The 27,558-nt window shown below is 47.2% G+C and overlaps 1 protein-coding gene across 1 annotated transcript in view; it reads left to right on the forward strand.

The window, feature by feature from the left end:
* The first annotated feature begins 14,077 nt into the window (after window positions 1–14,077).
* LOC118771737 (protein piccolo-like) overlaps window positions 14,078–27,558 on the forward strand; it is a 95,221-nt gene continuing 81,740 nt past the window's right edge. The window contains exons 1-3 of the mRNA XM_036519743.1: window positions 14,078–14,570; window positions 16,374–17,328; window positions 19,652–21,481. Coding sequence (XP_036375636.1) covers window positions 14,353–14,570; window positions 16,374–17,328; window positions 19,652–21,481 — 3,003 coding nt within the window. The 5' untranslated portion in view covers window positions 14,078–14,352. The remainder of the gene's footprint in view (window positions 14,571–16,373; window positions 17,329–19,651; window positions 21,482–27,558) is intronic.

The raw sequence follows: 27,558 nt of genomic DNA on the forward strand, positions 1-27,558 counted from the left end.
CCAATGAAATGCAGTTAGCATCTAACCAGAAGTGCAAAAGAATAGTATTATTTACAGATATGTGCAGGTAAAAGTAGGTATTACAACATAAGTGATGGTATCTTACAGTACGTACAGTGTTATTGACAGTGGAGAGCAACATATACAGTATACAGATTATTATATATGTATAATATATTAAATAGGTTATACATAGAGGTGAAGTGGACAGAGTTGGAAAGGGGAGTGTATATATATATATGGGTTATATGTACAGTATAGACAAAATATGTATAGTTGGATGTATGTACAATATAAATGATAGTAATCTGAAATATACTGAGGCAGTGCAGTAATGAGTGCAATAATGCTTAGCGCTGTGGTGTGGAGTTCAGCAGGGTCACAGCCTCATGGAAGAAGCTCTTCCTGAGCCTGTGGGAGCAGAGGCTCCTGTAAGGCCTGCCTGATGGGAGGAGAATAAAAAGTCCATGGTTAGGGTGGGATGCATCCTTGATAATGCTTTTCGCCCCGCCCAGGCAACAGTTGTGGTAAATGATCTCAACGTAATGCGCTATACTATCTTGACTTTTATATGACTATAAATTACCACTGCATGTTTAGAGCTGACATTTATTAAATCATAAAGGACAGTGAAGGGTAATCCTTAGCCAATGAGTCAATGTTCAAGAGGAAAACCATCTTCCAAAACACATTAAACGTAATGGAAAGAGATCGAAACATGCTGGCAACACAATAGACTGCATATCTTTCCCCGGTGTGAAACTCAGTGCTGTAAATTCACATGTTGGGCCACACTTAGGAAAAACATTTTGTTCTAGCTCTTCTATTGGAGGTTATTAAAGGTGCCATACATGTAGATAACACCATTTAATATGTAAATCTGACATGTATGAGATGTGTAGGGGAAATATTTTGAAGTACTAATTGTCAAGGGGTATGTATATGAGTAACAGGTGAAGAGTGCAGGTAAGTAAATATTAACATACATAAAACTAGTAATGATATTATCTAACATTAAACAAGTATGTGATAGGCTTTCCATGCTGTGGGCATTCTGATGTCTCCTGTAACATGCTTTAACAATAAAGCAGGACAAATAAGGCCGTTTTCCTGTAGCGTCAGTGACAGTAAATCTGGCGATACGAGCCACATTTGATCCCAGTCTATAAATATGCGCTGCTCTGACGTCCAACTTGGGGAGAATGCATGCGTAGATCATTTCCAGAATCTACTCCTATTCTGTTCAAACAAATGCCGGCAGAATGCAAAAAAATAGGCAGTAGTTTTTCACAGCCCGAGAGACGAATTGGTGAAGAAATGGGTCCTACAACGCGTGCATTCCGGGCAGCACCTTTGATGCACACCCCCCCCCCCCCCCTTCCCCCCGTCCTGTTTAAGGAGCGAAGGTCGGTTCTCGCAAAACTTCTAACGAGGTCACCATTCCCCATAGCCTACGCCGTGTTCCCAGCCCCCGGCTGGAGACGCGTATTAAAAATGTCGGTGTGTGGGGACTCGCCAGTGAAATATTCCAGGTCAGCGACGAGGCAATTTGCCTCCTCGTTAAAGCACACGGGAGCACTCTACCGTCAATTCCCTGTTCGTTGCGGAGAGAAACGGGGGGTTCTCAGCCGACCCTCTTTCGCAGAAAGTGTAACCGACATTGAAATCAGAATCAGAATTAGACTTTAATGGCCGAGCTTTCTTTTACACATACAAGGAATTTGACTCCGCTTCCAGTGTCACTCGTAGCGCTTTCATACAACGTCAAAGTGACAACAACAAATACCAAACAACAGGAGTACAGTGCCGGACACATACGTGGAATAAGAATGGAATGAAATGAAGCATAAGATAAATTTCCTGTGAAAGATTTCTGTAAATACATCATTTCAGGAGAGCAATTTGGTCCCGTCTGAGTACACAATGACTCCATAAATATGCAGAGCTATTAGAAATATTACTCTCTGAAGGGCGGGGAAAGCGCTAATCAGCCACATCAAAGAAACGTGTGGATCTGAACACGTGGTCGTCTGTCGCTTCGATCAGCTGGGAGGTGAGATTTCTCCAGATAATTAGACAATACCGGCATCATAAAGCTGCTTCACAAAACTATCATGCTATTTTGGCAGACAGCTAAAGTTCTCCTTAAAGAATGTTAATGTGTGAGAGTATTTTGAAGCGTAACTATGATTTAAGTACACTCCTAAGTAGCAGTGTGTTGTAGTGGTTAAAGTGATGGAGCTGTTTGCTCACCACATTTACATTGGGGAAGAATTATTGTATATAAAATCTCAGTCTGTGTTCCAGGTTTTCCGTAAAAACAGCCAATTGGAGTTTGAGACTATTTCTTCTTCTTCAAAATGAAAGTACGGGGGACAGCTCTAACAGAAAGATTTAGAAATGCTTGGTGCCTCCAACTAAGCACTTTCCCTGTAATTAGTTTCAGACTGGATAGTTCAATACGGTTTTTTGATTTGTAGCCTGCTGATACTGCAGATTGAAGTGTACGAAACCCCTGAAGGTTCAAACTAATGAAAAATATTGCTGATAATGCCTGTACCCAACTTAAAACTGTACATAAAGTATTACAGCATTATGTTAGCTGGTCACTAATCCAGTCAGATTGGTTCTTTGACCCAGAATCGCTGCCCTGAAGACTCAAATGAAATTATTTTAGACTTGATATGCAATAACATACTGTATCATTGCACCTCATATTTAGACCGGAGATGTGTGTTGCTCACCCCTAGTCCTGGGGGCTATACTGGGCTTGTCAGTGTAGGTTTCTAGTTATAATTTCTGGTGGGAACATCCAGCAATATGTGTGAATGATGTCAGATATGAGGAAACGCATACTGCAACATCAAGTAATCATCACCCAAACTCCCTCCTTCCTGCTGTAGGTAGCTACGGACCAAATAAAGTTGTGCTTTAAATCACACATTGATGGAAATCACATGTAGTGCCTCCACAGTCCAGCTTGATGGAACATGAGCACAAAGGTGATTAGCCAGGAGGCTGTTTAATCAGCACCTAATCAAGCCAGCCACAGTGCAGGTCCCAGAAGGGGGCCTTTCCATGATGATCCGGTCACCATGGAAAGGGCCAAAGCCTGGTGTTTACCTGAAGGAGAGAGAGAGGGGCGGAGTGTAGATTAAGTCAGTCCGGCTGGCTCGTGAGGCGCTGACAGTCTTTGAGATTGGGGGGGACGCCCTCCTCTGATTCTCAGGGGTTGAGTCTTTGCAGGTGCCTCTCTGGAAAGCTGAACAGGCACGGCGTGGAAATCCCTCGTTTCTCGGGGGTCTCACATGGTTTGCATCTGCCCTACAGCACGAATCCAACGTATATATTTGCCGTGAAATCCAACCCCTGAACACACTGTGGTTTTAAATGAATGACACATCAGTGTTTGATTAATGGTCTTTGCAACGTTCTGGAGCATATCCATCTGCTAATGAATCAACAGGACTGCGCATTGGTCCTCGGTGGGCAATGGTCCATTTTCTTACTGCGAGAACATTGACTCAACACTGAATATCCTTTTGATTAATGAAGTCATTGTTTTCTTCAATTAAATCACTTTTGTATTGTTTGGAGCCAGAACCATAATAAGCTGCCACTCTCTCCGACCCCAATTCACCTAACATGATAGATAAACTGTGAATACATTCTAGTCCTATTTGTTCCTAGTCTTTAGAAATGAATGACAGAGCGAAGGCTGTACATTTCTTGGCGGTCTACCTGTAGGAACAGGTGTGAGGAGAAAAGGCCACAATATACTTTTTTTAGGGGCTGTCATTCATACTGGGGTCTGAAGCGTAACGGCATGAATCATGGGATTGGTGCAGCGTGGCCACAAGTTTGAGCCACTCACGTGGTTTGCTAGGCCCATCTGTGCACGAGGGCTTCAGAGCTCCACGCAGTTTGCATTATATATTCACAAGACCAGCTGTGGGATTTGTGTAATACAAAGGTTACGGCCGTGGTTATGTAATGGATGTACGAGACGCATTTAAAGGCAGAATCACTTGTAAAACTCCCGTGGGATTTGACGATGGAAAGGGAAGCCTGTGTACTGCTTGTCTCCGTAAATGAGACTTGCTGTATGAAGCGGTAATTAACTATGCCGTTAAAATGGGGATCGTGTCTAGTAAACCCCTTTTGGTTTGTGTTGTGAATGTAATGAGAAAACAAAGGAAATTACCCAACGTATTAATGCGACTCCATCCTAGACATCGTTTAAATTTCTTTATAAGGTCGGTGAGTGGGGCTTATTAGAAAAAAAGCAGACATACAAGAAATGTAAAACTGAAACCTTGCCTTTCAGTGCAGTCTGTCCCATGATCAACAGGAAGAGCGACTGTCCAACAGGGAAAAAAAAGTCTGCCAGGAACAAAATGTGGTCCAATTAAGAGCCTGTTTGTAGGTCACATTTATCTGTGCAGGTGAAGGGGACACCTGATGAACTGGATTTGGTACAGATATCTCCTCCTGCTTTAAAGGAATATCTCTGGTGGATCTCGTTTTACATTCAGAATTTCACTGCTTGGCAATTGAACTAAAGATGTGTTTAGGCATAGTATCTGGAAATATGTCTTGTGTGTTTAGACACATCGCTAGCTAATATCAGGCTAGGTATCAGCCTATCAGTTGACTGTAATATCGATTGCAACAGGAACACTGACTGTAACAGTATAGCAAACGTCACTGTTCATTAGAAATCTAACCTCACTATAAACTGGACTGTTGTTTGTTCATTTTACTTTCCAGGAGCCATTTGTTTTAGATGTTTATGGCCCAGAGGGAACTGGAGAAATCAAACACACATGGTAGGTGTTTTTAAAGCTTGCCTTTGATCCTAAAACTTACATCTTCAAAACGAGAGGGGTGAAAATGTAGTGAAGTAGTGAGCGAAATAGGGTATTAACCAGAAGAGTGCATGTTCCAATCCCAGCAGGGGCTTCATGAGATATCCAGCTGTGTAAATGGACACCAGGCAGAAATGTAAGCTGCAGTACATAAGCTGGACCTACAGAGCAATTAAATAATAAAATAAACATGAAAACACGAGCTGGGAGGGGCTAGGCATATTCATTCCACCGACCCTTGGCGTGGCCGGCAGGCGGGGCCTGGCTCTCAGGCAAACCTGGGCAAAACAGCTGCCGTGTGGCCGTCGGGGAGCCATGAATATTTCATGGGCGACTCGATCCACCTGGAACGCCGCGGCTCCTCGGGCCAGCGCTTCCCTGACGCGCTCGGGGCGCTAGTGAAGGTGATACTGGAGTGGAACCGCCCAAAAAAAGAAAGGCACACCGTCGAAGCGATGCCTGCTCCGCGCGGGCTCTCCCTCTTGCTCGCCCCGAACACCACCACCCCCCCCCCACTCATGTTTTCTCCAACTCGGCAACAGAAGTCATTAACACTAGTGCTGTCAGCATATACACATGTTCTGAAGATGTGTACACAATGTTCCAGCCCTGACTGACTTAGGGAAAATGTGGGAGGGGGTGATCGCGAAAAAGGATGATAGCACGTTTTCAGGGTGATCGATCGAACCCGTGGGCCATGTAACATCTTCGCAACGTGCTTCGCGGAAAGTCTCGCTGGAGCCGTTCAGCCGTCAATTTTAACCCGGCTGAAAATCCTTCTGCATCCCCTCTAAAATGCACCGCCGGCTGCAGACAATGGATGGCTATTTAACGAGTCGAAAGCTGCGACAGAGAGCTTCGCGGGCGCAGCGGCTGATTGCGTCTTTGTGTCTTCGAGAGGCGCGTAATCAAGGAATCGCTCACCTGGAAATGATAAGGGGACGCAGATCATTTAAAGACCTTTCAATAACCTTCTTAAATGAGCTTCTTCCTGAAGCACTTTGTGTGAAAGCAGTTCTTGTGGAGAGGGGTTTGGTTTTTATCCGGCCCTCACCTGATTGTGGTCCCTGCTTATTTCCATTAGCAATCCGCACAACTGATTTAACACTTTCCCTCACGTCTAAATACTCTTACTTTTTTTCAAAAACACTCTAATGCATTTTCAAGCTCCAATTATACATATGTGCTCAGTGGTAACTAAGGCAACCTGGGGACATATTTTCCAAAACTAGCCTGAGGTGCCCTTTAAGCAGCTTATGTTTTCTACTTTGGCAGAGTAGCATAGTGGTAAGGAGCAGGACTCACAACCAAAATGTTGCTGGTTTGATTCACTGCTAGGGCACTGCTGCTGTACCCTTGGGCAAGGTACTTGCCTCAGTACATATTCGGCTGTATAAATGGGTAACATGTAAAAAAGTAACCTATATAAGATTCTCTGGATAAGAGCATCTGCTAAATGCCAATAACGTAATGTTATCTATCTTGAGTTTAAGGTGGGTCAAGCTGGCTATCTCAAGGTGGAAATGCACTGCTCTCCTATAGAGTATCAGCCATACAGAGGCGTTAATACTCTCACAGGACGCCCGTGTACTGTTTCATCCTCTTAACAGCTTTGGCTGTATTGTCATTCAAACCAAAGGAGCAACAGTTGCCACAAACCGCAGTGGCGTCCTCTACATCCGGTCATGTTTCCACCAATCACAAGTCCTGACCCATACAAGAAAATTAAACAGTATATTGAGACCGTATTTTTGAAATATATTTTTAGTGGCAATCAATAATTATAAAACATTTACGTTTACATTTATTTATTTAGCAGACGCTTTTATCCAAAGCGACTTACAAAAGTGCATACAGTAAGTATAGCGACAGTATGGGGACAGGATGTGTACAGTTCCACAATGAGACAGTTCAAACAATAAAACAATTGTAAATTATTGCTGCTTTGGTATTTTGCAATACATTTCTGATTTCCATGGACATATTTGATTGTATTTACAATACGTTATTGGGCAACATATATCTCAGGATATTATGATATATTTAATTTTTCTATGGAGCAATAACAGTCCACGGATTACAGATTGGGTTCTCATGAACTGTATTTGCCCAAGTACGTATTGTATGTTTTAATTTCTGCCTGCCCAAGTTGGCTCGGTAAACAGAACTCCAACGGCGGTCTGTAATGAAAAAAAAAAATGGAGGACTGCATCTCAAGTTATTCCACAGTCCATCTTGTTTTACACCTCTTAAATTATATAAGGCTTTTCGTCTAGACCTTACTATTACCTTGCTTCTGAAGTGGGAGAAGGACAGGGCCTCGGCCTGCTCCAACTCCGTACTGCGTTTGTGCCGCAAACCCGCTGTGTCTGAGCCCTAATGAACAGGCTCTTTATGAATAAACCCCTCCAAAAATAACCCAAGAAACGAGCTGGTGTGCTGCGCTGTAGGACACAGTTACCATAGTGTTCACCCAGCATAGCCTCTACCGTGAAGGCTTTCTGAACGGGAGCGCAGAGAAGTCGGTGTCGACAAAAAATCAGCCTTTTAAAAAAATAAAACGTTCCAGCGAAAAACAAGATGAAAATCTTCAGATCGGAGAGCGCGTTTTTTTTTTTTTTTCGTCATTGGGACCGCGGCGGAAGGTGAAGCAGACTAGATTGGAAATGATAGACCTCGTCAATGCTCTGATTGTCTGAGTCACAAAGTGACATGTCAGATTGGCACGGCAGTCGACGCTCCCGTCTGGGCTGTGATTGAACCCGAGCTGAAGGGAAGTCTCTCCGCAGCCGCCATTGCCCCGGAAAAGTCAGCCGGAGATGAATATGCGGCAAAGAACCCTGAGCAGAGAGATTATCCAATCATCTTACACCCGTCAAAAAATCTGACCAAGACCGAACTTTATTTCATTGTAATACTCATGCGCTTAGCTGATGCCCATGTCAAGACCATTTGCATCTGACATCTGCACAGCTGTATAGGTGTTGCTGCAGTAATTCAGGTCAGTGTTGCTATGCGTCTTCCTATCGGCACATGCAGTTAAAAGCAGAAAGATGTATTGGATGGAGGTGGATCCTACCCCTAGCCTGGCCGAGGGGCTGTTCACTCCCTCACCTTCTAATGAGCTTCTCTGAGCCAATCAGAGGAGTTTCAAGGGGGGGGGTGGGTGATTCCTGCCTCTCCATTCTCTTGGAATATATTTAATCATGACGCCCCGTGGCTACCACCAAAGAGGCTCATTTTAGGCCCTGATTAGGACCTTCCCTTCGTTTGGTCATAAAGGAGTTGCCCTCTGACCACGAGTCACCCGCCTTCGCACACAGTGCTACCCCCCGAGCAGGGTCGTCGTGATGATGAACGATGAACGATGGTGATGGTGATGATTCATGGACATGCCTTTAAAAATTCAAGACAGTGATTCATGTGGCCTAAGAGAGCGCCGGACCTCCCTGGCAGAAACCCACAGCTGTTGATCGACAGCATTATGCAGGAGCGAGCAAGCTGATCTTTGCATATAGGAAAAGTGTCGCTCAAAAGAGACAGCGGTCAGCTGCAAATCCTATTAGATTGAGGATGCAGTCAGGACACTGTCCTTCACTATAATTACCTATCGCCTGTAATGAACCCGGATGGGGAGATCTCTGCTACACAACTGTAAAGTCGTTCGGCAGTTGTGGATGTTTAATGCTTTATGTGCTGTCGACATTCAGTTAACACTACAAACAAAGCATTCCGGAAGTACAAACCGGCCCTCATAGATCACGCACCTCCTGCCAATGCTCATCGTCCGATCTCTTCTTTATCGATAATAACGTGAAAAAAAAGATAGCGGTATCAGTGATAACCATCTCCCGCTGTTGTTAAGCAGCTTGCCGTTTGGCTGAACCGCACAGAGATCATCTGACGGGGAGAGAGAGAGAGAGAAAAAAAAAGGCGTGTACTTCAAGCGGGGCTTAAACGTTCTCCTCTGTCACGGGGTACGATCAGCTGTCACCCCATATGGACCAGGCCGTCCTCCGGCGCTGACGGGCTCGGGCGGGACACTCGGCCGGGGCCGCTCCGTTTGCCAGGGGTTCGAATTCCCTTCAACCAGGCGAGCGAGGCGAGGGGGGGGGGGGGTGACCGCGGATCGGCTCTGACTCCCTGCCAGCTCTTGATTTGTCCGTCCGAGCAAAGCCGCTTAAGGATGACTCGTATTAGTGGGAGGATTCTCCCGGGAGAGCACAGAAGGGAGGTGACACGCTGTCTCTTTAAGGGGTATTTTTAGTGCGGCGGCTAGCACTGGTCCCTGGTCAGTAAACTATGCGTTAACGCCGGTGTGAGGCTCGCGGTCTTTCTGACGGGGGTTTTCAGGGATGATGAGCAGCCATTGCAGCGCAAATTAAGCATCGGAATACGGGACACGGGAGCCGCAACGAATCCTGTACCCCCCCCTGGAACTGAGGATGTGTGAAATCAAAGGAAACCTGCACCCAGGGACCAAGTGAAGGTATGTGCCTCTCAGACTAGTTTAGACCGGTTTCGTGCACTTTTCTCCACGCAGTTGACCTCACCTGCAAAGTGTGGTCTTAGGTTCAGCAGCACATTAAGAGCTGGGCAGACTTTTTGTAAGCTATCGCCGTTCAGATTGGCCTTGCATCTAGCTAGGCACATTGACGCCCCAGCACCGAAACCTTCGCACTCGTAATCATTTTGCTGCAAATTCATAAAACCCCGCTGAAGTTATTCCCTGGCACTTATTCATTTGCATGGCCGAGCATAGTGAAGCATATTTTCCCTATTCAGGTGGATATTTAAATTTAATGAAACTGGCAGGGCCGGCGCGATTGGGTTACAGTATTCATTACACCGTGATCCTCTTCTCCCCAGAGCCCGTGAGGGGAACTGTACGGTTTTCTAAACACGGGGCAGAGTGACGGCTATTCCTCTCCACAGAGGGCCCGGCACAGAGACAGCTTTCTCTGTCTCACGTGAATAAATGTCAGATGTGCTTTGGACGAGCTCCGCTGCACACAATTAGAGCCTGAGCAGAACCGTGAGCTCCGGCTGCAACACAGCTGGTAAACGCTGATAAGTCCGCCCGCGCCTCGCCAGTCCTGTTCTTCCCTCGGAGAGGGGACGGTCGCGGGGTTTCGGGAAATTTTTTGTCGCGGGCAGGCGCGCTTCGCAAGCGAGCTGTGCTCGTCCCCCCCTTCCTGCTGCGACCCGGTCCGCTTCGCGGAGGCGGGAAAGCCTTGTGCACGCTTGGAAGGACAGCGCGCTGTGTGGCCTGGCCCGTCAGACCGATGTGGCCGTTTGTCATCAAAGACATGCCTCAAAACCCAAATCTTTCTGCTCTTTTTAACAAAGGGAAGCCAGAGGTTAGCAATAAACAGGGTTACAGCTCAGAAGTCTTTGTGGGAAAAAAACTGCTAATTGTAAATTGCCATTGATATGGTACAGTATGCTGTGTTATGATAATATGCCGCATCATGCACTATAGATCACACAATTTTGCCTTTTTACTGACCATGTACACATTTCCGTTTGTCTATATCTAGCAACAGGCCAGACCCCAGCACAGAGCTCCTGCCGGAGCAGCAGGAGAAACATTCACTTTAACAGAGTAAGAGGACGCTGCCGCTCGCTTCGTCCACAGAGGAGCTCTAACTTTGATTAAAAGGCTGAGCGGATGGTACTTAGCACAGCTCAGTGGCGCTGCGAACAGTCTGTGCGAGCCAAGCCAGGGGACTTATCCCAGGGTTCAGAGCGCCGCGATCAGAGGGCCCAATCCAGCGCGCTCGCAAAAGCTCTCCCTCGCACGCCGCCTTGCGCGATGAATATGACGCAACGGCAGACCACGCCCCCCACCCCGATAAATCCCCCGCTTCCTCTGGAGGCCTCCTGCTGATTGTGTTACTGGCCTGAGCATTATCTCTCTGCCCAGATGAGGGGATTACCGGGTGAAGTGCAGCACTCTTTTGCTCCTGCGGGGGCACTGTTTTTTTCTTTTTTTTTAAAAAAAAAAAGCACAATTGATGGCTGCATCATGCTGTTTGCGGCTTAGGAGCGGCTTAGATGGTTTGTTTACACAGGTTGCTTGCGGATTGAATTTATTTCGAAACAGACGTGAGTACACACACACACCAAAGACACAGACAGACGCGTAATCAAGAATGTGTTGTTTTGGCATTGTTTGGTTAGAACTAACGTGGACATTTTGTAGTCTGCTTGACCGGAAATGATTTTATTACAGTGTTCTGTTTCAGTTCTACACCAGATGGTCATTAGTGATTCTGAACTCGCTCTTTTTAGACTCTATGCTCCCATTATACACAACTGTCTCTGACGTACTCCAAGACTGCAAATCCCCATTATGGTAAATCCAAACTTCTGCCTGGACACATTGATCCTCCGCACCTCTATTTTTGGATGGGAGATGTCCAAATGTCGGCTGTTTCCACCGGAGGTGCTGCACTCGATTCTCAAGAGGCAGTGAGGCACAGCAGTTCGACAAGCTCGGAGGAAATAGGTGAATTTGGTTCAACCATTAAAAGTTTTGACTGCCCACACTCATACGGTGATGTTTTGAGTTTCTGAATGCATTATCATCATGTTATATATTACTGGGATGTAAACATTGATACTGACATCATACTCATTAAGGGATTCCTTCAGACTCTTTTTCTGAAATTGAGAGTTCGTCTTTTTCTGCTTGTATCATCCTCTGCGGTTGCTCACTGGTTGTGACTACACCCACATCTGACCACATGTACTGTATGATGCCGTGTGAAATTATACACAGATTATTACTTTAGCTGATGAGGAAGTAAAAACAACACAATTCCCATGGCGTCACCCTAGGGTGGGCTAACACGTCACAGCACAGGAGCCAAAATTATTTCAAGCATTTTCACAGCGCAAGGTGACGTGGACTGGTTCGTCCGATCACTAAGCAACAGAGATGCGACAAAGTGAGCAAAACTGCAAGCAGTCTACCGGTACAAAAATCGGGTGATCAGTTACAGGGCCGGCGTTTTTCCACTCAACGTGAGCGGGCAGCGGTGTTCATAACACAAAAAGGTCTCTTCAACACAATTGTTTGTTATCCTAGATGCTCTCTAAAGATGACATTTAAATGACATTAGATGATGTATGACATCTCCGAGGCCAATACTTATACCTTCATTTCTGAATGCTACAATGTGTTTGTTTTAATTTGAATGTACTTTTGGAAACAGGAACTCAGAGCTTCCGTTCACAAATAGCCACGAGACTCTTGTGACTATTTTTGGAAGCGCAGTCCTGGGTTCCAGCACTAGGCTTTAGACCACTGCAGCTCATTTATCATTTGATGAATAGCATCTCTTTGTGAATGTGCCCCTAAATGATTTAGAGCTAGATGGGTGGTTTAAGAGAGCTGAACAAGATACACCAAGAAACGCCATTGACTTAGGCTACCCTTTGGTTCAGTTTGTTCAGTTCATTTTAGTTCATTGTGACTGTACCCATATTCTTTTCTGCTATTGAAATCAGTGGTCAAGACTGGCATGGCAGTATATATCCTGAACATCCCAGTCTATGTGTGAACATCCCAGTCCGGTGTGAGATTAATTCAGAAAAAGTCGGTTTAGTTCTGTTCATTTGTCAGAAATTAAGCATACATGTAAATTCACAGAATTCAGTTTATTGATAGATTTGTTTAATTGTGCATGGTCATATAAAGGAAATCATTTCCACTTGCTAAGATTTAAGCCCACAATGTTACAGAAAATACACCATAGTTCTCAATCCCCCATATTCTGTGTTAACCTACCCAACACACACACACGCACACACACACAGACACACACACACACACACACACACACACACACACACACACACGCACACACACACACACATGCACGCACGCACGCACGCACGCACGCACGCACACACACACACACACACACACACACACACACACACACACCCAATGTGTGTGTGGGTTCACACAAGGGATTTGCATGGAAAATCTCACTAGCAAACCTCACATCATCAGTGGTAATATTTTTAGAGGTAATTCTGCTTCCAAAGAATCCACAGTTGCTTGCATTTTCTGCTGAAAAGTGCACTTATATGCAAATACATGTGCTAAGATAAGCACATTGTAACAAAAGCTTGATGCAAATAGCCAACACAAAATTCAACACTGGAGGCATATATCCACATCAAAACTAATGAGATAAAATGTCTTTTTTTCAGAGACCAACTTTTTGTTTTCTGCAATGTGGTTCAGAGAAGAACCTCATATATCCTCTTTATGTTTACAGAGACTTTTTGTTGGGTTGTTTTGAATCCTCTACCATACTTGAACTTCAAAAGAGAAATAACTTGTTTTATATATTAGAAAAACAGAAACCTGATCTCATATGCTCAGATATATGGAACATGAAAACCTGGAGTCATGTTTTGTCATATATCTTCTAGCATGTTTAATAATCCTTTAAAATGACAAGTAGCCTACAGACACCACATACACTGAGGGGGTCTTTGGACAACAGCTCCAAAGTTCACCTTATGAGGGTCATTCAGCCTCAGACCATCAAATGAAAGCAGCCATTTTCACTCAGATTAATGAGGCAATAGTTTGATCATTCCAACCCAAATGAGAGATTCAGGGTCACTGTGTTTCACGCTGTTGAGCCTGGATCCCTGTGTTAATCCCCAGGTATCACATGGCAAAGGCATCGCAGAAATACAATGGGCAGAACGAGTGTGCGCTGTCGCACTTCTATCTGAAGTAGGAACTGCGTTTTCAGGAAAACCGATTCGTCACTTTCCCCTCAATATTTTCTGTTCACATGAAGGTGATTTGGTATTGGCTTTTTCCAGATTTTATGTCTGGGGTAGAGACGACCTTGGGAAATTAAAACCAAAATCAACACGTACAAATGTAAAACGTGTGATGGAACAATATCTAATGTTATTAGGTGTTTGTGAACGAAAAAGTAAAAACTCGTGGTATTTACGTCTTTTGAAAATAATTTTTATGGGTAGAAATTTAACAAATCAAGCTATGACCAGATCGTGTGGTTCAAATGGTAAAACCATTTAAGTAACAAGATTAACAAATGCAAATAAAGCTGGCGTTGAAGGTTGGATGCTGTTGATTGTAGGGGTTATGTTTTCGCTGCGGATTAGTGCGCTGTCCCTTTAAATTCAGTTTTCGCGTGGTGATGTGTGCTGATCACCTGTCAGAGGAGGAACATGCGCGTTGGTGGTTGAGCGCTGGGAGAGGTTTTGGACTTGGGGCTCTGTAACCTCCATCCACGGCAGCAGGGATGTGAGCGACGAACGGCGGAGGTTGCCGGATCAGGGCTGACTAAACATGGACGGATAATTCGAGATGCGAAGCAGGAAGAGAAGTCGAATCGCAACCGGATTTCTGCTGATAAAAAACACGCTCCTTCCGAATTCGTCTGGCGTAATTTAAAAAAAAGGGGGTGGGGGGGGGTCGGTCATGGGGAACGAAGCGAGTCTCGAGGGTGGAGAAGGGGGACTCGCTGGATTACCAGAAGGGGTTGCGTCCGATGGCAAGGGGGGCTTCATCCAGATCCCCGCCGGAATGGAGGCGAATCTGAGCCATTTGAGCGAGGAGGAGAGGAAACAGATCGCAGCTGTAATGTCAAGGGCGCAAGCGAAGCCGCCGGGAACCGCCAGCGGTGCTCCGTCGCAAAGGCACGGTGTTCCATAATTTTTGTGCAGTCAGATTTTTCCGTCTCGTCCCCTACTCCTACCGAGTGCTGTAAATAGATGCGGTTTTGTGGTTAGCACTTGGCAGGCTTGCATTAACACATTAGGAGCAAACCACGCTATATGTTCACACTATTGGTCCCATTATTGCTTCCATCGTATTCTTTGGTAATAATAATTCCGTAGTGCCGAGCTGTAAAACAGTCCACGTCTAGAAATGCTACTCTTGGGTTATTGGGCGATACTCACTTCATGTACCGCTACCATTTCGTCTCTGTTAGGGATCAGCATCCTCTGGCTTTACACTAGCTATATTCTTTTTCTTTCAAAAATATGATAGGAAATGCATTGTTGGTGTTTACAGTTGGCAGTTGCAAGGGTCGGGTCTGTTGATAGTATATCCATAAAATTGTTGAAGTATTGGCTCGGGTTGCTGTACCAAGTTCTTGTCTGTATCGTCTCAAAACTAATTGTCCATATTACGCCAGTGTCTGTACAAGAGTGTCTGGCAGCTGGAAAATATCTCTGTGAAAAGTCGCTTGAGCGCACGACGGGCTTCGTCAACCCTAAACCCGCTCCCATTGCTCGCTGCTGTCCTCTAAGAATGCTGTGGTCTCTTACAATTGTCGCCAAGGCTATTAAATTGCCTTCCGAACGACCTGCCTCTGTTTCATGTCGGAGACGGAAGGGTCCAGTCGAAAAGCCGATATAGATGCCAGCTAAAGTGAGATCAAAATCTCAGAGGTTCTGTCTGACTCTGTTCTGAGTACGCTTTCGTGTTGAAGGATGTGTTGAAAGATGCGTGACTGTATGCTTTTATTCACTGATCAATGCCTCTGTAAACCAGATAACTGTCCAATTGAATTAGAACGCGCATAGCTTCCTATATCAATACGAAGCGTGTTATTGTTTCAGTATTAATAGCTGTATTTAGAACTATCAATGCAAACGGCGGTGCATTCAGTGAATTCTCCGGCTTATTTTGGCTTGCATATTGTATTACTCTGAAACAGGAAGCCGTCGAGCATCCTGTCTCGCATTGAGAGAACGTGCAGCATTGATTAGGGCTGCTTCTCAGAGCTTCGGTCCCTGTCCAAGGTTCTGAAACAGACCGTAGCGACAGCCAGTGAATCAACGGTAGAAAACAACTTAAACTGCTGTGAAACCACGCTACCCAATGTATTATAGCGCATTCATTTTAGCTATGGCTTATATTGGTGTTAGCTGACGTGGGATCTGTAAAGCTATTTATTGTCCATTTAGTTGTGTTTTAATACAGTAATGGCTGAAAAGTAATCAGACATATTCTAGGATGTAACTTTTATGGCTTATCAGTATGCACGTCTAGAATCTTACACTGTCTACTCAGAAGTTATTAGCTCAAAGATAAAATAGCACTGGCTTATGGGAGGTTTGGAAACTCACCACCGTGGTCTGAATTATAATGATACCAAATTATTTTTTATAGTGGTGACAGTTGTAGTGGGTATAGTGTGCTTATTTTTAAATGTAAAAGCATGTAAAAATAAATTAGAACAACTCTGAGATTCTTCTATCAAAGTAAAACCAGAGACTCAGAGAATACAAGTGTAATGTAAGTGAAATATCATAGCAGTTCCTCAGGGTAGCCATGGATTGTGCTTCTCATTGTGAGTTAACAAACCTCTGACGAACCCTTGTCATAATCCCAATAATCTCACGATTCATGTTTGCATTGAAACGTGGAATACATTTTATATATTACATTTTCTCTGCCTCTCCCCTTCTCTCTCTTTCTGTTTCTTTCAGGAAACCAGAGGTAAATGCGAACCATCAGCCGAGGCAGCCAGGGAAACCCACTGCCCAGGGGCCTTCTGGGATCAGCAAGAGCCGCACGGTCGATGCCCTCAAACCAGGCCCGGCAGCCAGACAGGCCGCACCAGGGAAGAGCCCCTCCTCTGTCAGCCTTTTAGAGTCCCGTGCCAGGCAGGAGGCCAAAGAGCAGCCCAGGACCGGCATGTTTTCCTCCAACTTCCTGAGCGGGGCTAACCCCCTGAGCGCCGTCTCCTCTGCCGTCAACAAGTTCAGCCTTTTTGGAGACGAGCCGGAGGAGGAAGAGGAGGCCAAGCAGAAGCCGCAGCAGCAGCAGCAGCAGGCCGCAAAGCCTGCGGGACAGAAGCCTGGGCCCGACAAGGCCCCCCAGCAGGGTCCTCCCAAACAGGGCCAAGCAGCCCCTCAGCAAAAAGCTCCCCCTCAGCAAGGCCCTGGAAAACCTGGACCCCAACAGCAGGGCCCTCAAGGGTCTCCAAAGCAAGGTGGGCCTCAACAGCAGGGCCCCCAAGGGCCTCCAAAGCAAGGTGGACCCCAACAGCAGGGCCCCCAAGGGCCTCCAAAACCAGGTGGCCCTCAACAGCAGGGCCCCCCAGGGTCTCCAAAGCGAGGTGGGCCTCAGCAGCCTCCAAAACAAGGTGGGCCTCAACAGCAGGGGCCCCAAGGGCCTCCAAAACAAGGCGGGGCTCAACAACAGGGCCCTAAAGGGACTGGAACTCCAGCAGCTGGGCCTGCAAAGGCCGCGCCGGCCTCACAGGGGCCCGGTAAAGCGGAGCCGGGGAAAGCTGGAGCCGCAGGGCAGAAGCCACTCTGCCCGCTCTGTAAGAGCACCGAGCTGAACCAGAACACCAAGGAGCAGCCCAACTACAACACCTGCACACAGTGCAAGACAGTGGTCTGCAGTCTCTGCGGGTTCAGCCCACCTGACTCAGCGGTAAGCGAAGAGACAACAGCACATCCCAGAACAAGTGATATTGTGTGTCTTATAGTTTCTACGGAGGTATACCATTCTAGGAAAACGACTTTCGTACGCGTCAACATTCAGGACAAATCGCAGAGTAGTTCTTTGCATTAGTATCTTACATGGAGAATGAATGACTATTTTCTGTTGTTTTAAAACATCACTTAGACATTTTTTCATACTGAAGATGATACTTGCCTTTTAATGGAAACACAACTTGATAAACACCTTGCTCTCGGATGTGTTTATCAAGACCAGAATTAGACACAGGTCTTTTTGCCATGTGGAAAAGAATAACTGCCCTGCAAATGAGGTGGGTTATAGGTTTTTGAACGAATGAATGGCGTTACCAAAATTAGCAACGGTCAGGGAGCTACCGTATCAGATCTTTTACCGAGCCAGAGCCCGGTGTGTTAGCTGTCGCGGAGACAGAGGCAGATAGAAATCCCTCAATCATCAGGTAAGGAGCGGTCTCCCGGGAGCTAAATCTAATATCACACATACTCACCACTTAGCTGCATGCTGCCGGTGAGAAATCTGCATTATGTGGGTCACAGGATTGGAGCGTGGTGGATTGAGTGGTTACAGATAACCAGACAGGAGAAAGGAGAGGAGTCTGTGCATTTAGCATTTATCACTGTGGGCTACGTGCAGGACAGCTACAGAGAAGCTGCGGTGTTTTCATCTGATTTTAATGCTTAATGCGGGATTCCACAGCTAAGAGCATCTGTTCCCATCTCAACATATCGCTCTTATTCAATCTTTGAAAATCAGCAAGGCTTTTATGCGGTTTGCGGTTTATAAGGTTTATGTGGATAGAATCAGGATGCTGTGCTTCATTCAGACCGGGGGGGGGGGGGGGGGGGCCTGCTTTAGCAGCTAGCGCGTGTCCCATTCGCATCTGCACCTCTGTATCAGTAATCCCGCTGTAAAGGGGACCGTGTTTAGACCGCCTTTGATGTCTTTCCGCTGTAACCGCCACGGCGGCGACAGCATTACGCCTGTCAGAAAAGGAATACGCCTGAGGAGATTACGAGCGGCGATAAGGCCATTTATGGCAAGGAATAGGAATAAAAATGCTAACACTGCAAGCTGGAACATATTGATAATAGCACGCACTGATGTCTGTTTCAAAGCAGGCTCCCATGTAACCAGCCCGGCGTAGCCTTGGCGACAGCGCTCATCTCCTGGTGCAGCGTATTGGTGATGTTTTGGTTGCAACCGAGCATGAAATACAACTTGAGTCACAGTTGCGCATTGTGAGAAGACCTAGAATCTGGGGTGGGAAAAAAAAAAACACAAGAAAAAAACAATCCGGCAGAAACTTCCGGTAAAGATGTATCTACTTTTTTTTTCATGGGAGGACACTTCCAGGGGGAGGATCTTAGAAAGCAAAGCTCTGTTTACTGGTAAATTGAAATGTGATTTACGCAGACCTGCTTCCCAGTTGCCGCGATCGTAATGAGATCATAAATTCATAATAACCACAGTTAAGCCTTTCAATTGGTTCAGCATGGGGGAGAAAAATAATGCAATTATCGGGATCTACGACTGCAGATCCCGTTCTATTGAGATGTTTTTAATAGACTTGTAAAGAAAGGATGATGTCATCATCCCTGTCAGATTGATTCCTTTGTCGGTGTGTTAGACCGACTATTCCCATAGCTGAATGACGGAGAGCCAGGCAGGGTGGCATATCTGTGGTCCTTTAACATTGTGGGAAGTTGTTGCATGTCAGGAGGTACTGATACTGATATCTTAAGATGATTAAGATTTAAGAAGGCCCTGGGAATATGATGAGCACACCACTTGCCTGTGATCTTTTAACGTATGTGTGGCACCAAATGAGAGTCTGATCATTTTTAATGACAAAAAAACAATTATTGGTCGAGTATTAAAGCATCTGAGGATTAAAGGAGCCCGGTACCAGGCTCACGGAAGGAAACTGCCCTAGCAGAGCTGATCCTTAAAGTCTTAAAGTTCATCCATCGAACACACAATTCAAGTTCAAGTTCACGTTACGTTACATTGTTGTCATTTAGCAGACACTCTTAGCCACAGCTCTTATACAGGTGAATATTTACTGAGACCAATCTGGGTTAATTACCTTGCCCAAGGGTACAGTAGCAATGCCTCAGTGGGGAATCAAACCGGCAACCTTTTGGTTATAAGCCCAGCTCCTTACCAGTATGCTACACTGCCGCCCAATCAGGATAGTGTGCTTCATTGGCATGCCTTGATAATGTGGGCGTGGGTGCCCTTTGACCCTGTGTGACGTGTAACCCTGTTGTTTTAGGGGAAAGAGTGGCTGTGCCTAAACTGCCAGATGCAGCGAGCGCTCGGAGGCATGGACCCCCCCGGACCCCCCATGGTGAAGCTCCAGCCCAAGCAGACCCCCGCGTCCGGCTCCCCCCAGAGGAAGCAGGCCGCTCCGGCAGCCCAGCCCCCAAAGGCCGAGCCCGTCAAAGCCGCCGAGACCAAGCAGGCCCCCCCGCTGGCCAAACAGCAGGCGACCCCGCCCGCGACCCCGCTGGCCATGCAGAAAGGGCCCGGCCCGGCGGCGGGACAGGCCAAGCCAGCAGAGGCACAGGGGCCCCCGAAAACAGCAGCAGCTCAGAAACCGGGAGAGCAGCCTGGCCCGGCCGGGGGCAAGCAGCCTAACACGGGATCCCAATCCCCCACTCCTGTCCAAAAACAGGACGCTGCCAAGGCAGCACAGCAGCCCCCCCAGAAACAACCCCCCCAACAACAACCCCCCCAGCAACAGCCTCCCCAGCAACAGCCCCCCCAGCAACAACCCCCCCAACAAACAACCCCCCAGCACCAACCCCCCAAGCAAATGCCTCCCCAGCAACAAACTCCCCCCCAGCAAAAGCCTCCCCAGCAAAAGCCCCCTCAGCAACAAACTCCCCAGCAAAAGCCGCCTGAACAACAACCCCCCCAAAAACAACCCCCCCAACAACAAACTCCCCAGCAACAACCCCCCCAGCAAAAGCCCCCTCAACAGCAGCCCCCACAACAACAACAACCCCCCCAGCAAAAGCCCCCACAACAGCAACCCCCACAGCAAAAGCCCCCACAACAGCAACCCCCACAGCAACAACAACCCCCTCAGCAAAAGCCCCCACAACAGCAACCCTCACAGCAACAGCAACCCCCACAGCAACAACAACCCCCTCAGCAAAAGCCCCTACAACAGCAACCCTCACAGCAACAGCAACCCCCACAGCAACAACAACCCCCTCAGCAAAAGCCCCCACAACAGCAACCCTCACAGCAACAGCAACCCCCACAGCAACAACAACCCCCTCAGCAAAAGCCCCTACAACAGCAACCCTCACAGCAACAGCAACCCCCACAGCAACAACAACCCCCTCAGCAAAAGCCCCCGCAACAGCAAGGACAGCCCGCAGGAGGGGCACCAAAAATGGATCCCAAATCCAGCCGTCCGCCTCAGCAACAGACACCAAAAGCCAGCCCCGGCCCCTCTCCTGCCAAATCCGCACCCCCACAACAGGCCCAGCCCCCCAAGCAGGAGTCCGGCTTCTTCGGCCTGAGCTTTGGCGGGTCAAAGCACCAGCCCGCCGCCGCCCAGCCCGCCGAGTCTGTCTCCGGGAAGCTGTTTGGGTTTGCGGGATTCGGCGACACAGCCAAACCTGCCGCCGCGGCTGCTCCGCCCACCGAGTCCGTCTCGGGGAAGATGTTCGGCTTCGGCTCGTCCATCTTCAGCTCGGCGTCCAACCTGATCACCTCAGCCGTGCAGGACGAGCCCCCCTCCACGCCGCCAACCGGGCACAGGAAGCCGGCCGCGCCGGACACCAAAGCCGCGGCTGCGCAGAAACCGGAGCAGCCCCCGCCTGCCGCGGCCCCGCCTCCCGCTCAGGAGAAGAAGTCCGCCCCCGCGAAATCTGACAAACCCGCGTCGGAACCTCCGAAGGGGGCGGGGCCTCCGAAAGGGGCCGACCCCTCCCCTCCGCCTCCCAAACCTGCGCAGGTGACCTGCCCGCTCTGCAAGGTGGAGCTGAACGTGGGATTGGACGGCCCTCCCAACTACAACACCTGCACCGAGTGCAAGAACACCGTCTGCAACCTCTGTGGATTTAATCCCATGCCTCACCTCTCTGAGGTAAGTGGAACAGATGAGTTCATTACTGCAGGCAAAATGCTTCATTTCTCACTCCTGTTGACCAGACGGCTTCACTCTAAACAGTCGTGATAGGGTGTGAGCTGAGTGCATTTAAAATACCGCCAAAGACATCTAGCAGACCCCTGAATGTGTCAGCGTTGCGTGGGAAGCAAGCAGTTCGGCGTCTGGCATTTTACCCAATCTGGGTATCGGTGATGAAGCTGTTCTTAGCTTTCCATTACGGTTGCCGGGTTTATAGGGTTGATTCTGTGGTCTCAATAAAAACAGCTTCTTCAGAGAATTATTCTTCTCTCGGTTTTCACAGAACACCTCCTTGATTTGCCTCCTTGAGGGTGGGTGCAAAACAGAACTCAAAATAGAGCAAGTGCTACATCATTGAAAAACCGCTCCGTTGCTGCAAAAAGCTAATTGAAAAAGACAAGAAATTACAAGATAACTTGAGCTATCCATTTGCACAATCATTTACTGCAACCCATCTACCACCACAGCATCACAGCAAGATGGTTCATTTGGGTTATATTTTTAAAAGACTGGAGAAGCGGTGGTTTTGAGTGGACGTGAATGTCTAGCCTTAGCTGGAGATGTAACATTCCATAATATGATTATCTAGTGTCACCAGTCTGAGTGAATCTGAGTCACCAGAGAACACAGTTTCAAAAGAAGCACAACGTATGGATTCTGCTTCATCTTCCAGAGGCAATAAACAGGCATGGGAATTGCAGGGGCGCTATATGAGCGCCTGAACCAGCTGAACTGTGTTTACTAAACAATGGCTAAGCCTTCCAAATCCCCCCTAAATCATTCCGCTCTTTGATTGATTTCTCTTAGAACAATCACCCATAATTACATTTAATTTCCGCAGCCGGGCGTCTTTTTTTTTTTTTTTTTACCAAGACAATGAAGCCATTAACCTCCTGATGTGGGAATGATTTCATGCTTGCAGACAGATATGTGTGTGTGTGTGTGTGCGTGTATATATATATATGTATATATATGTATATATATGTGTGTGTGTATTTATGTACGTATATAAGAGAGGGAGAGAGAGAGTCTGAGTAATATATGTTTAAGCTTTAAGCCACTAAAGGATTGTCTTCTGAAACCAGTTAAATTTTTTAATCAAATTAAAAGTGCAAATTAATTTGGATTTGTGAGTCTAGTCCAGCGAGAGCCGCGGAAACGATAAGTTACAGTATGATTAAAGGGGGGGGGGGGGAGGGGTAGGGCCTCACAGGAAGCCTTTTCCGGTCCTCCGGGCAGGATCCAGCGGGGGCCGTCGGGTGACGTGGGCGCGGCTAAGCCCCGGAGGAGGGGGGGGGGGGGGGGTTGGCCGAGGTTAATCACGTCACCGAGAGTGCCGGGCCGGCGTTAATGCGGGAGCTCGGCCGAGTGTGCGGGACTGATATCGGCCGCTGTCCTTCTTAGCGGGGGCTTCTCTTTGGAGAAGAGCGGCGGCGGCGGCGCGCACACCCCAGGAGCTGGAGCTCCGTGCACACACTCAGGGAATGTTCTGGACATTCCAAGCATTTATTAGTCATCCACGAAAACGGAATACTCAGCACGTCCTACCAAAACCATTCCCTGGATTTGGCTTGCCAGCACTTCTTTCAGTTTTCTCTAGATGAACTTAGATGACTTAGGTGTGCACGAAATGTCACCGAGCGCGAGTGATAATTCTGAGGAGGAATTCTTCCGCAAACAATGCGGATGTGCTTGTTTGTCATGCTATGTGTTGTTTATCTCGCATCTTATGAAACTGTGCATGATGTGTAAAGCGGACGCTAAGCATAACTCCTAGATTTACACACAGTAGAAAAAGCACTGATATGACAAATGTAGTGATGTAACAGCAGTACAAATCTGATATCACTTCATATGGGGCAGGTGAGAAAGTGGCACTATATACGCTATATAAAATAGTGTCATTGCGTATTGTGCTGCCGGTCCACGCTCTAAACATCCCTGTCTCCACAGCTGCCGTCGCTTGAGCTGTTTGGCTGAGCATTAGAGCACCACAGCCCTGCAGTCAAAATAATAGCACCTCTTGTCAGACTGCGGAGATCCGGAGAGTTGATGTATAATACAATATTTACCCCAGCGGTGCACTCGTCCAGACCTCGCCTGTCCGGGGCGACCGCCCGGCGCCGACGTCTCTGTAAACGGCAGTGTAGCGGAATGGTTACGGAGCAGGACTTGTAACCGAAAGGTTGCCGGCTCAATTCCACCATGGGGGCGCTGCTGCTGTACCCTTGGGCAAGGTGCTTAACCCACAGTTGCCTCAGTAAATATCCAGCTGTATAAATGGATAACATTGTAAAAACCTGTAAATTGCTCTGGATATGAGCGTCTGCTGAATGCCGATAATGTAATAGTAATTTAAATGGCCTTTTGGTCTTTGGGGCCCCTGGTGCTACAAACGCTCGACACCTGATGCTGTAATTCAACACAAAGGTGTGTGCTCCGCTTGCCAAGGGCACTCGCAATCCTAGACGTCGTGCATAGATCCTGTAGGGTCGCACTCTGGTCAGATTATGGCCTCCCAGGCAGCCGTAGACTACAGAAATACCTGGCTATTTTAGAGCCTTCCTGATCTGCGGAAGGAACCGATTCCCACGGCTTTGATTGATTGAATTAACTGGCGGTTAACGTGCTTAGCAGTGAGTCAGGGCTTCGTACTTATGCTTAAACAGAAGAATGGTGTTCTGCGAGGTCCTTTCCAGAAAATATGCTTTAGATATTTTACCTTGATATCGTCAAAATCTCCGTCTTGTAATATCTCTGTCATGTAATCTGATGCGGACATTTTTCCGATCGGTCATGATAGCATTGGTTAAATCAATTCACGCAATGGCTGTGAAACCTGATGCCTATTTATTGAGAGGAATATTTAAGCCCGGCTCATCACAGAGCAGTTCTGACGTTGTAGGACCGCGGTGGCTCCTCTGTGACCTAGCGGGACCGTCCTCACGTGTTGCCCACGCTCCCTGTGTGGCGGGCTGGGACACACCTGTGGCACCACGCTCGTAATCCCTCAGGGATACTCTGGGGACAATGTGCTCAAGGGATTAGCCGGACAGCGTCTGGCTCCGCACACACCAAGTCAGGAGCCATGACATCAACCTCTTCGGCTTAAAAAAGAAAAAATGGCCGTCGCTCGGCGGACGCGAGTCGCTTCTCTTTGCAGCGGTTTCCCGTCTGTGCCTCGGTTCTTTCGTCCGAGTCCCACCGGTGTTCCCGTCAAGAGCTTGGACACAACACCCCACAGCCACCGGGGACCAAGTGTACATTATGGTCCCTGTGCCTTTGTGTCTGCTGTCAGCCAAGGCACAAATGCAGTGCTCGCAAATCCAGCCAAATGTCCTCCTAAATCCTGGCGTGGCATCAACAGAAGCATATCGCCTAACTTTTTTTTTTCCGGTATTGGTTTCAGCAAACAATAAATGGGGATGGCTTCACTATTTCCCAGCTCTGTGATTTACGCCCGGATTGAATCGAGCTGCAAATGCACTTACCCTATTCCAGATTCAAATCCAGGCAGGTGCTATTTTTCTTACCCGTAGAACACAAGCGCTCAGCAGTGCCTGAAATGAACAAAAATCCTTTGTGGGTAATGTGGGGAAAAAAGAAACTGATGTAAGGGAAATTCTCTGAGAAGATTCTTCTGTTGAAGGGTGGAGACAAAGCACATTACATTTGGACTGAATCTGAGCTATTTCTGTTCACCTGTGTCTAACTTCCCTGGTTAATGCCATCTATCTAATTAAATATATCTGGCTAGTGTAGCCAGATGCAATGCTAATTGCTGGTTTCCTCATTCTCTCTCTGAACATGCTTATTCATCCCGTTCAAGAAAAGCCCAGGGAATTGTGCAATTAAGCAAGAGCAGTGCATCCTCACCCAAGGTAGATATGTCACAATACACACCTAATTATAGTACCATTGAAAAGTTTGGACACACCTGATTAAGATAATGGGAAACATGCATTCAAAGACGTTTTGATCTAAAGACTTATGCTTAAACGCTTAAATGATAGTTGTACAGTTCTAGGGTTGGGCTGGTTGGGAAGTAAGTGCCAGCCGTGGCTCTAGTTTTAGCTGCAGCCAAACCCTTAATTGCATAATTGGATTAATTAGGAGGCTAAATTAATGTTGGTGGCGTTGCCTTCAGGGCATTCCTTAGTTTACACGATGGGCACTAAAAATCTACAAGACTGTGGTTCTGGAGCAGGGCTGTCTTATGTGCTTGACGGTCCAGAGTCAATCCAGACGGGTGCTGCTTAGCGTACTTGGCGGCTGCAGCATCAGTTTGATCAGTGGTATCGCATGAGACCTGCTTTAACTATGTACACTGGCAAACAAGACATACGTTCTTTATTTAAATTCAGTTTGGAGTCGGTGATTGAATCACTAGAAGCGCTGGCAGAGGTGTCTGGCCCACACATGCTAAGAGGACCACACACTCATTAAACACCCTGTACCACTGGAAACGTTTGTCACCTCATTTATCTTTCTCACACCCGTTCACATTCCGATCCGCGAGCGGGCCTCTAGCTCGGCCTGGTGGCGTTTCGTCTCCGAGCACCGTAGTCTGTGGGTCCTACCGTAATTGGATTTAAATAGGGCAGCAGGAAATCCGTGTTGGTTGAGAGGGTTTACCTCTGTGGCCTGATGTCTTGTCTTGGGGGGGGGGGGGGGGGGGGGGATTGCGCGTTACAGTACGGAAACTGAAAGGAGCTCCTCTGTGCTCCTCACCTGGCACCTGGACCATCTCCACCTCCTTCCCATGAGGCGTGTGTCATTTACACAGGCCCTTCTGGGCTAGCACTTCTCCCCTCCACATCTGTGTTTACCCTGTATTAGCTTAGCCGCCACCCGGGAGAATACGCTCGCGGTGACGCCTTCTGCAAGGCAGGGAACGGGGGACCATTTCCAAGCTTTTTGGATGATTTAGCCCTCAACCGGTGGTCCCCGGCAACGTTTATCTCCATTAAGTCTCTCCAGCTGTTTTAATTGCACTGGAAACACTTTCTCTATGAAGATAAAGGGAATTTATATTACATTCTCAACAGCATTGTTTCACTTAAATGTGCGAGTGTCAATGCAACACAATTGCGCTAATGGCTCCTCTGATTCATTGTTGAGAATTGTTAGACGCTCCCTTACCATCATCTTCCCCCAAGTGGAAGGATACGTCGGTAATGGTCTGAGGCTAAGACCTGCATTACACGCCCCTCTCCCTCCTGTTGTTTAGGGAGCGTGTGCGAAATGTGTGATTTTATTTGTGCTGATGGAGGGGAGCAGGGCTGTAATCAGGTATAGGACAGTAACGGCGTTGGATATCGCTCTGGCGCTTCCATCAGATTAAAATAAAGTCTCCTCAAGCCCTCTGCTCGGGCGGCCTCACAATCACATTACATAACAGGAAGAGGCACTGGAGCACCACTTTGGCAGTGAGGGAAAATTCGCCCTGTCCCTAGCAGTTAGGCTTCTGCATGTCAAATTGACAGCATTTCTTCTCCCCAGCCTATGCCGCACTGAGTTTGTATTGGATTCAAGTACTTCTGGCATGGGCAGAGTGCATGTCAGATGTTTTTGTGGGAAACTTTTTTTCCACACTTTATGATTAAATATGCAACTCACAAATGTGAAAATGAGATTTTAAATGAAAGTTTAAACTTTTTCTGTGCACATTATTTTACTGTTAATCAGAATTAGAGGTAGGTAAAAGATTCTGCAGCTTGACTATAGAAAGCGTCTGATATGTGGGAGGATAATTTGGGGCGGCAGTGTAGCATAGTGGTTAAAGAGCAGGACTCGTAACCGAAAGGTTGCCAGTTTGATTCCCGCTGGGGCACTGCTGCTGTACCCTTGGGCAAGGTACTTAACCCACAATTGCCTCAGTATCCAGCTGTATAAATGGATAACATTGTAAAGAACGGTAACCTATGTAAGTCGCTTTGGATAAAAGCGTCTGCCAAGTGAATAAATGTAAATGTAAATTAGACCTGAATGCAAACTGACCAGCTGGGGAGCTTCCATTGAATGGATTATACCAT

This window comes from Megalops cyprinoides, chromosome 25 (assembly GCF_013368585.1).
Source record: "Megalops cyprinoides isolate fMegCyp1 chromosome 25, fMegCyp1.pri, whole genome shotgun sequence".
NCBI classification, from domain to species: Eukaryota; Metazoa; Chordata; class Actinopteri; order Elopiformes; family Megalopidae; genus Megalops; species Megalops cyprinoides.